General features: G+C 39.8%; 1 protein-coding gene across 3 annotated transcripts in view; it reads left to right on the forward strand.

The window, feature by feature from the left end:
* The window catches only part of LOC117162770 (protein pangolin, isoforms A/H/I/S), a 283,283-nt gene that overhangs the window by 248,022 nt on the left and 24,393 nt on the right, over positions 1-10,868 (forward strand). For all 3 annotated transcript variants that reach the window (XM_076620447.1, XM_076620448.1, XM_076620449.1), the window contains 3 exons: positions 6,263-6,353; positions 8,714-8,809; positions 9,813-9,950. In XM_076620447.1, the coding sequence (XP_076476562.1) occupies positions 6,263-6,353; positions 8,714-8,809; positions 9,813-9,950 (325 nt within the window). The remainder of the gene's footprint in view (positions 1-6,262; positions 6,354-8,713; positions 8,810-9,812; positions 9,951-10,868) is intronic.

A 10,868-nucleotide genomic window follows, 5' to 3' on the forward strand; every position in this document is an offset into this window, starting at 1 on the left:
TCTCGCTTCGGTCCACATTCTACTTCGCTGTGCGTCCTCTTTCGTAAGGTCGCTCTGGTATGTCGCTGTGTGTTACTCATCGCGTATATCTTTGTCTAACGCATTGCTTTTCGACTTTTCTCTCGCTTTGTTCCATGTTCTCTCTCTCTCTCTCTCTCTCTCTGTTTGTCTCTCCAGCGTTCGAAACCAACCAGTCGACGTCTATGAAGACAGCCCCAGCTCTTTCTCTCGCTCGATGTTCTCGCTTTCAGGAATATATTTCTAATTAGCTGCACTTTTATATCTTCACCGCATGTTTATTCCAGGATTCCATGAAACAGAAAAGAGTTGTGTGATGACAGTAAAGGTGGGCTTTAGGGTACCAGAGAGTCGAGAGCGTCGAGTCCCTGCTCCACCATTGATCCGCTTAATTTTCCTCTTCTCACACCACCCCCTCCCCCAACGTAGGCGAGCTTTCTCTTTTAAGTTTTCTCGCTTTTTCGTAGTACTTCCGTCGATTCGAGCTTCCGTCGCGATTATCAGCCGCTTCTTCGTACTGTTCCTCCTGTTGCCTTTTTTGCTCTGATAGTTCTGTACATTTGGTTGGTACGATTTGGCGTGGCCAATTTCCGATGTAGATAGAGTTTCAGAGGTTTGGCAATTGACTGACTTGTTAGGTTTGAATTTATGCTAATTTATATGCAAAAATAGTCGTGCAGTTATGTTACAAATTATACAGGCAAGTTAACCCTTTCAGTTATCCTTCAATTAGCTAAACAATTTTCACCAATGGCACTCAAACAAGTGTAATATTGTTCAACCCTTAAATTCCTCCGAACAATTGTTATTATCTTGTGATGTACCAACTGCGTATCTTTCATTAAATCTTACATGAATTCACCGTTTTAACAAAAATAATAATACGAATATTAATATCAATAATCATATTCCCCTGTTACCTAAACCAACCCGGAATCTCTCCTACACAATAAGCATCATAAACAGCTGCGATAATAGCATGTAGCAGTTACGATTGTTCAAACGTACTACTGGCAACTCACAAAAGGCACCCCAAATAATTTGCACCCTATTCCGTTACACAAGAATAAGCCACACTAACTTCACGAATCTTCTCTCGGAAGCAAATCAACCCAGTCGATTAATGGACATAATAGAACGTCAAACAAGACCAGGAGGAGTATCATAGCCACCCCTGTGGCACCCCTGCGCGCGCGTGTTACAAGCAGAAAGCCACTCGGCCTCTTTCACCGGTGGCTGCGATTCTTCGAGCACCGTAATCCTTCACGAGTAGGTTCTCCAGTTTTCTCGCCGCTTCGAGCGGTCACTTTGACATCTTTGTCGGGCTTTCCACGCGTGTGTCGCGGCCTCGCGCCGCCGTAAATACACTTTTCCTCTCGTTCGAGTGTTAAAATACCACTTGAACGTATCGTCATCGCAAGCAGACGTCGAGTACCTCGGCTCGAGTACGCGAGTCAGCCCGAGAACGAGGTCCTTCTTTCGCGAAAGTTATTCTTTCGGCAGCCCTGCACCTTCGAGGGGAGAACCAAGTACGCGCCCTTGAGATTTTCGCGGATTCCTACTAACGATCCTCTCGTTGGTTTCAAGATTAGAATATTAGGATCGTTGAAACCGCCTTTTTTACGAACTACATCTTACGCAATATTGTTAGCGAAGTTTTGCGAGTCGTAAGTTACGAGTTACCAAAGTTAATAAATATCCTTACACCATACGATTTTCATTACACAACAGTGTAAGAAGTTTACTAATGAAACGAATGAAATTTTACACGGAAATTTGAGGAATTCAAAGTTACTTGATTATCCTGTTGATTATCCTAGAATTTGTAACTTGTCAATTCGTTAATAATAGTAGTTGTGTAAAATTGTTCGTATCAAATTTCCACATAAAGAAATTTCTAGGTAATAGTTATCTTAACGTTCAGCGATTCAATTATACACACGTATATACGTTTTCACAATAATCTCCATTTCATACTAGTCTTTGATATCGAGACACGATTAAAGCAGCAGAGTCTGCAACGGTACCTATGCTAACCCTCCGTCTCAAAAACCATCCCTTTGTCGATTTCGCCCCGGGAAACGTGTTTCCTCCCCTGCGGAGACAGGCACGAACCCCATAGTTCTCCACCGGTAACTATAACCGATTAAATGTTAACGATATCGTGTAATAGTCGCAACTAAATCAGTGAAAAGCAAACCACAGAATTGTCCGCTCTCTTCTACGAAATAAAATAGGAAGAAAAAGAAAAAATAGTCGAAAAGCATCGAAGTCGTCGACCGGAGGGAGAAGGCAAGGAATAGAAGCGGGACGAGGGACGGAAAGACAGAGAATATCGCGGTATACGGAACACCGGGAGCTCGAGTTGTTCGAGAATAAAAGAGTAATTTTCCGGGTGGTGAGACCCCGATAATGGGGTTGCAGACTGCCGAGTCGACTGGAAAGTGATTAAGCACACATGACGGAGCCCGCGGACTCGCCAGGATATTACGAGCCACCCCTTTCAACCCACCCGACCTGGCCCCCGCCTCCACAACCCTCCGTAGGTTCCCTTATATCATCCAGTTCTTCTTCTGCTCTGCACTCAGCCGCGGTTCGTACTTCTAATTCTCGTCCCTTACCTTGTTCGTACACGATATCGGACAGATAACGACCCCTTCCTGCGTTTCCACGAGCTGACTGAACCAACCAACCCCCTCAGACCATTTTTCTCTTTTCAGTCTGCGAATCGAGTCTCTCGGTCTCGATATCGACTCGTCTGTCTTCCGTTTCACGGCATCGATTCTTCCGGGTCCAAGGAGATCGGCTAGCAACCCTTTACTTCGAATGCTAATGAATCATCTTCGATCGTAGGTAGTAATCTTACAGGTTCCATTTTAGGAATAAAAGATGGAAGTTAACAGAGAGATTAAGATGATTCTTAAGGCTGTGTAGTTAATTCGATATAGTTGTTATTAAGAATGTAAGCCTCGGTTTGAATTGGTTTGTTGGGGGGGGGTTATTGGTAGATTAGTCTATAAGTTGTTGATAATGGAAGTAATTAGAAAAATAATAGAATAGAAGCGCAAAGTGGAACGTATAGGTTTAAGTAGATCGTTCTGCAATGGACAGACAAATAGTAAGAAGAAGGAGATATAGGGAAACTGTTATTAAAGGATTGAGAAACGTTTCGAGGAATAAATTTAGTTATGCATAGACAAGAATACGAAGATTAGCAAATGTTGATAATTAATAACAGTTAAACTGTACATTGCCATAAACAAAGTATTACTTGCTCTTCGTTGGAAAGAGGATAAACACGCATTGAAAATATCAATGGGATAATTCGTCTATTCTTCTTCATCCTCCAATTATAACAAACGCAACATAGGGTATAACAAACAAGAAAACATATAACAAAGAATATATCAACATACTAAACATAACAAAATATTACTTCATTCCTCGTTGAAAAGGACTAAACGTGTATTGAAAATATCAATGACCAATTATTCGTCTAACTTCGTCAAGAGATATCGAATCAAGAAAACGGAAGAACATAACAAAGAAGATACAAAAATGTCATGATATATATAACAAACAGACTATACCAAACATAACGTACTACACTTGCGATACAATCTACGCTAACTTTCCAAAGTTCCATCAAACCGTACCACGAGTCTGCCAAAATAACACCTATCATCGAACAATCTGCCTCGCCTCAATCCCAAAACCATACAACGCTTACAACGTCCCAAAACGCTCAATTAGCCGGAACTTGCTCTAGCAACGTGTTCCCTTAAGCTTCGATTTTCATCGCGCGTCTCTACTCTCGAAACGTTGCAAGCAACCCTGTCCACTAATCGAGAGCCACAGCATCTCTGCCTCTCTGTCTCGTCCAACGATAGACACGGTCGTTATCCGGACACTGCAGGGCTTGGAGTGGCCCTATCGTAGAAAACCACGCGTTGACCGATTTCGTGCGCCACCGGAGAGTCGCGCTTGTGGGACGGTAGCCTTCGGGACATATTCGAAATGCAAAAAGGAAGAACACGAAGGTGGGGTGAACCGGGTGGAAGGTGGAAAGAGAGTCCATCCACAGTATACGAACGTTATAGAGGGGCAACGACGACGCAAGGGGAGGAAAGAGAGAAGTATTGGCCTCGTCAAGCGGTTTCAGGGCTTGCCGATATTCCGGCCGCTTCTCGTCGACCCTTATGAAGCCAATTACACTTCGCCTCGCCAAAGGCACCCCACTTATAGGCGGCAGTCGACGTTTCTGGGGCTCTTCGGGGGCCGCGACCGGTTCTGCAGCACGTATACCGGTTATGTATTAGATACCGCCACTGTGAAAGCTACGCGCACCCCTTTTCCTTCTACCTACGTCATCAGCCTCGTGTAACGACGATCCGGGGCGACAGTGTGGATACACGGGGTTTCCAGTAATTATCGATAGGGTGGAGTCTGGCTTCCAACAACAGATATTCAGTTTTTTTTTTATTTCTTCTTTGCTGGATGGGGCTTTTGTTGGTTGGGCTACTGGTTGGAAATTTAAAATGTAATTATCGGGATTTTTGAGGTCGTTATTGGTACATTATCGGCGTACAAGAAACATCTTGAAGGCTTCTAATACGTTTCGAATCGTAGAGAGTAACAGTGATTTTCATCCTCTGATTCACTCGCGTAATATCTCCATTATACGACGGTCCGAGATGATAGTGCGGGCACAGAAGGTTTTCCATAACAATCAACAGAGTGGAACGAGTTGAGGGACGGATAGCGATCTTTCTATTTCTTTCCTGATGGGTTATGGAGATCTTTCTGCTTGGAGAAACTAGTTTTAGATTTGGAGGAACTGATTGTACGTGAGAGAATTCTGTTAGGGAATTTTAATACGCTTCGCGTCAGTTCTAAACTTGGAGTAAATTGGGCATATAATTTCAAGAACTTTCAGAGACACTTTAATTAATAATTCGCGCTATTTTATTTACATTTAGATAAAATCTTTTCCTTACTATGGGGACAAATATTTCTTACAGAACGTGTATAAAAGATTTCGTCTCTTCGCATAAACGTTCCTAACATTCTCTAATGTATATTCTACGAAATACAATTGAGAATCATTTACGAATATGATATGGAATGCAAATTGTTATCAAACAGACTTTCTTTAGACGGATGATAGTGTCGAACGTCGAGGGGACCGTGGCCAGCGATCAATGTCCGCTCGCCGGGTCATCCGATTTGTGTTTGTAGTGCAAAACGGCTCGATATTAAATACATAGTCCTCCTTTTCTCCAATAGGATCGTTCTACTTTGATCTCGTCCATAATAATGTTTATCCTGCATCCGTTGATGCGAGGCCAGGAGACGCGACGCCGTCGGCGTACCGATCAACCCCATAAAAATATATCCTCTCTAGAAAGTCGTCCACAATGATGGCAATTAAACATTAAATAATATCACTTAAAATATGTCACTAAATGAGATTCTTTAATTACAAAAAGTTGTGTTTCTTGAATTTATAGAGGAAAATCCTTGGATTTATAGTATTTCAGTAATTTATACAATTTTGTTATTATTATTTTTAGATAGACAATGGACTTTGATACAGCTATATATCGCGTTTCTGATTTACTATTCAATCGTGTATTCAGGTATTTGCAAATTACAATTGCAAGAATTACTCCTCGACGTTAGCAAGTGTACCAATATTATTCAATTATTTAAATTTCGATGTTACTATTTAGAAAGCACTTCGATATTAACAATGGACAATCTTATCTTTATCCAGTACGATTATTACTTCATATACAATTTCTAGGTCCATAACAAAATTCACGAAGTAAAAATCGTTCGATAGAATTGACCACCCGCGGTAGGCAAGGCAGAATACAATTTTTTCTTAGGAAAGAAAAAAGCAAACTAAAAGTAAATACCAAAAAATATATTGTATGCTTGTTTTAGGCAAAGGTCAGAAATAATGAAGCGATATGATAACGTTTAAATATGATTAAATTTGTGTAGAAGTTCGAAAACGGTCGATTTGACCGGCGCTGATAAGTTTAGTATCATAAGTTTAGTACTATATAAGTTTAGTATAAATTTAGTTTAATCATGTATAACTTGCATTAATATTTTTCAATGTCCCCGTTGTACATTTTGCGATATCGCTTGGCATATCCAGTTACTTAACATTCGTGACAAGATAAAGGAACTTTTGAAGAGAACGGAACAACAGCATCACTGATTTTTGTTGCAGGTCTGACGAGAGCACCCATGTATCCCTTCTCCACGGGTCAATATCCGTACCCCATGCTTAGTCCGGAAATGACGCAAGTCGCCGCTTCCTGGTAAGTCAATATACCACGATATAAAACGTCACCGGCAAAAAGCTGCTTAAACGAATCTCATTACGTGTCTCTCGTTATGAAATAACAGAGATAATTAATCTTCTTGTCGACTTTAGGTACCAGAATCGGAATATTACAATTTCCCGATAATTTCACGTCCCCGTCACGATTAAACGAAGAGCCGTTTATCATATTTTCGTATTGTGGGAAACGTGGATAAAAGAAACGGATCGAATATCCACGATACGAGATACGCTTAAAGCGAAATAAAAGTTCCAAGGATTCGAGTTCGATGACAAGTGGACCGATTTACATGAGAAACGTCCAATTTCTCGAACAATATTATAATTCTACCTTTCGCGTACTAACGATTCAACCCTCGAACGCGCCACTCGACCAGGATAAACGTGATTTTTATTTAACCTCGCAGATATTCCCCTTTTCAACCCTTCCTTCCTTTATTCTTTCTCATCTTCCGATTGTGCGTTCGTACTCCGTCGTTGAAAAGATTATTTGAGTCAGCTGTGCCCCGTTATTTTAAAATTCAATCTTGAACTTCGCACAGAATTATGGAATTTGCAAATATATTATGAGATGCTCAAGACCTTTCAGAGAAAAGCTACAGGCGAAGAACAGAATAAGTTGCACTTTTTACAGGGGAGCAGTTACATCTCGTGTTATAAAGGTTGCTTTTTCATTTCTGCTTCAACATTTTTTTAAACATCGCTCGTCGTAATATTCAAATATCGAAGATGTTAAAATATCTCTTGCTTTGATAATTATACTTAATAATTATATTTCGTTTCCGCGAAACTGTATCAACTTAGCAGCTATCTTTGAAATACTTACATCTTGTTTTCGTTTTCAATTATGTCATATTTTTCTGCTTAGTCAGACAACAACATTAAGATGAGAAAACCAAAAATATGTCCGCGATCTTCAAACGCTAATCGCTCGAAAATCGTTCACAGCCAAATTTGGCCAACTACAGCACATTGAATTACCTGACTTGATCCAGGTATCTTACTGACTCAAATAATTCTACCGTATCTAAAGAGAAGAAGTTACGAATCAAAGCGTTGGGGGCAAGAAAAATCAGAATTTCGAGAAGAATAGGCCAACAAATTTCTCGATTCAGTTCTCGTTTTTCCGGCCGAATCACGGCTCCGTTTCCTTGGTCATCCTCTCAGTTCCGGTCTATTAGATCGCTGGTGAACGACGTAGTCGCCATCGTCGCCGATCCACCTATAACGCTGACCGCATGAACCAACCCTCTTCTAGAGGCTGCCTCCCTCCTTGTTATTTGCTTTCTGCTCGAATCGTCCTAAATTGAGATTTTCCACGGGTGATTAGGCTCGTTCTTCTCAATTAGGAGGGCGGAACCACGCTTTTCCCCGGCGATCTCGAGCCATTCGTCGCGTTCGAGGAAGTAGCACGCCGCGAACAGCTTCCACAAGGATTTCTGGTCGAGTGGAGAGGCAATTGCGGTGGAATTTTTGTTTAAAGGGCTAGGAATTTAGGTTTGATCGTGTAAATTGAAGTTTGGGAGATTCGTGTCTTTTTGGGGAGTATTGTCGTGGAAAGAAGAAATGAAGAAATGGAGGAAATTTCAGTTTGAAGGAGTAAAAGTCGTGTTCAATTTTGTAAATTGTAGTTTGAAGGATTTGTCAGCCTTTTTTCAAGAGATTGTAAATTGAAGAAGAAACGAAATACGATGGCGGGAATTTTGAATTTAAGGGTGAAGATTTTAATTTCGTTGAAATTTATAAGGAAATCGAATGTCCAAGATTGCTTTCTTTTAGAGGGATTATTGCAAAGTGAAGAAGAAATTATAATGGAAAATTCAAAGCATAATTCTGTGAAGCAAAATTTACAACATTAAATATCTTCCACAATGATTTTTGTGATAATTGAAATAGAATCGTAATAGAATGAATTTTTACTTCAGAGATTGGAGATTCAGAGATGGAAGATTAGCATCGTGTCGGAACACTTCAATAAAAATAACGAAGACACATGCGCCAAGGAAATTTGATTAAAAAGATTGAAACTTAAATACTATTTTGGTAACAGAATTTAAAAAAAATCCCATGTATTCTGTCGTCTAAAAAAGTCAACTTGTTGATCTGCTGCTTTTCTGAAGAATAAGCGTTACAGTTATTTTGCCAACGCTTTCTGTATATTCAGTTTCGTGAAATTCATTCGTTAACCGTTCTCCTTTCTAAATAAAATTACATGGTAATCGAGAAGGAAACGCTTGAGAAATCATGAAAACCGCTCTAACAACAGAGACTGTACTGTACGAAGACAATTACTTTCAGACTAATGCTTTTGTTTGACAAGCAACGATTTCGTTTCAGGCACACACCGAGCATGTACCCTATTTCCCCGGCAAGCACTGGTTTCCGAAGTCCATATCCCACGAGTTTGCCCATCACAAGTTCTAGTTTACCAAGGTTAGTAGGTGATCGAAATCGGATTTCTCAAGTTCATACAAACACTCTAATTTCTGTTACACATTACTTCACTCCGCGTCTCTCTACGTCTACACAAATAATTTGATCGATGAACGTTTCAACTTGCATCCTGCAATAAACTTTCGATATTGCAAATTCAGTTATCTGCACCAACCATCTGCGTGATTAATTACGAATTATTTAATAATATTTGTAATATCTGCTTATTTCGAAGAATCTTATATTGTTAAAATTATTATTATTCCTTAAACGGTGTTGACACGTTCAATTAACAATAACACTCGTAACTTTCTTACATTTTTTACCTCATCAGGGATGAATCTATTAAGAATAGAAATCGTTCGATTGTTTTTATATCTTCTGTAATAACTCTAGAATTAAGGACAAATTATCTAATATCCCTCAAGAGGTGAAAAACACTGAAACCATCGACCGAACGTCATTTCTAAAATCATTGGTACTACGAATGTTTACGCATTTATGTAAAGCTTTAAAGATATTGGACTGTTCCAAAAGCTTCTTTCGTTTTTTAAGCAATTAATGGATGCGGAATATTTTTTGTTTCGTATTATTTTATTGAATTATGTATGATCCAGTGGAACAAAATGGAAAAGTTTCAAGGTTCGAAAGTTTCTTCCGTTTTATGATTCTATTGGATCATACATGATTCAATAAAGTAATATGAAACAAAAAATGTCACGCATCTATTATTTCCTTATGAAACGAAAGAAACTTTTGCGACAACCTGATACAAAAATATCGAGAATATACACATAGAAAACTGTACAAGATATCCAAAGAATGAATAAAATATTCGAAAATTTAAGTTTCGTTAAGTTCAGAAAAGTTCAATTAGTTGTGCTCGTGGGAGTGTAAATTCGCATGAGCATTCGTAGTCTAATTATTACTGCGACATCGTAATAATCATTCGATAATTCTCCAGCGTGGCAAAAATAACGAAATTTTCTGCAACTTTTTTCAGTGATCTCTACCGGTTTTCGCCGACGGGTCTGATGCCCCCGCACCCTGGACTTAGTCCGCACGCACACGCGTTGGCGTCCCACGCACTGGTATCCTCGGCGCCGAAAACGGATCATTCCACCCTGGATCACAATCACAGGTTCGTTCCTATCGATATTTCAGCGACACCTACGTCCATTCCACCGAATCAAACGATATTGTCTCCTTCAATAACCTTTTCCCTATTCCTTTTCCCCATTCATAACGTATAGCAGAACATAAATATCGATCCTTCCCTACAATTGACACAGTCAAACAGTTCGCCGTTACCGTCTACTGATCGGAAAGATATTCCATCGGATTAAACCTTGGAGTAGTTCTAATCGATACTGACAATTAAACTGCGAATATTTATGCAATTTCATAGTTTTGAGAGTACAATGAAAAAAAGGAAAGAAAAGGAAAAAATAGAACCTCGGTAGAAAATCGTTTTACCTACCAAGTATTATAGAAAGCACCGTACTTCGCACGTTTTTTATACCTTTTTCGTATCGTGCGTAATCTTCCATCCTAATAATTTCAATAATTGAAAACAAATCAGAGTATACTTGTAACGTATCAAGTATCGTAATTCGAGTGGAGTAACCATTCGGTTGTTTGGAACGATCGGAGTTGGTATGAAATTTACGAGAGAAAGTTTCGAGGGAAAAAACGAGAAGAAGCGTAGATACATCGATATATTGCAAAGAGCAGCTTGTCAAAGGTATAACACGGCTTTCTACAAGCCTGATGCTTTGATCGCATTCGCTGGTAAATATCGCAGTCGGGGGAAGCATTACCGAGGCCAGTCGATAATTTACTGGATGCACGATGGATACGCCAGAAGGGTGAAACTAAACCAGGGGACTATCTCTCTTTTTCGTTCCACTGAACCAAAAACCAATATCTCTGGACGATATCCTCTGTGTACGATGATAAAACGAATCCTCGAACGAAACATTTACCTACAAGGATCTTTCATTGTCCTTGTCATCGATGGTGATAGATAACGAAAATGAACATGAACGTAAAACAGACG

The sequence above is a fragment of the Bombus vancouverensis genome, chromosome 8, assembly GCF_051014615.1.
Source record: "Bombus vancouverensis nearcticus chromosome 8, iyBomVanc1_principal, whole genome shotgun sequence".
NCBI classification, from domain to species: Eukaryota; Metazoa; Arthropoda; class Insecta; order Hymenoptera; family Apidae; genus Bombus; species Bombus vancouverensis.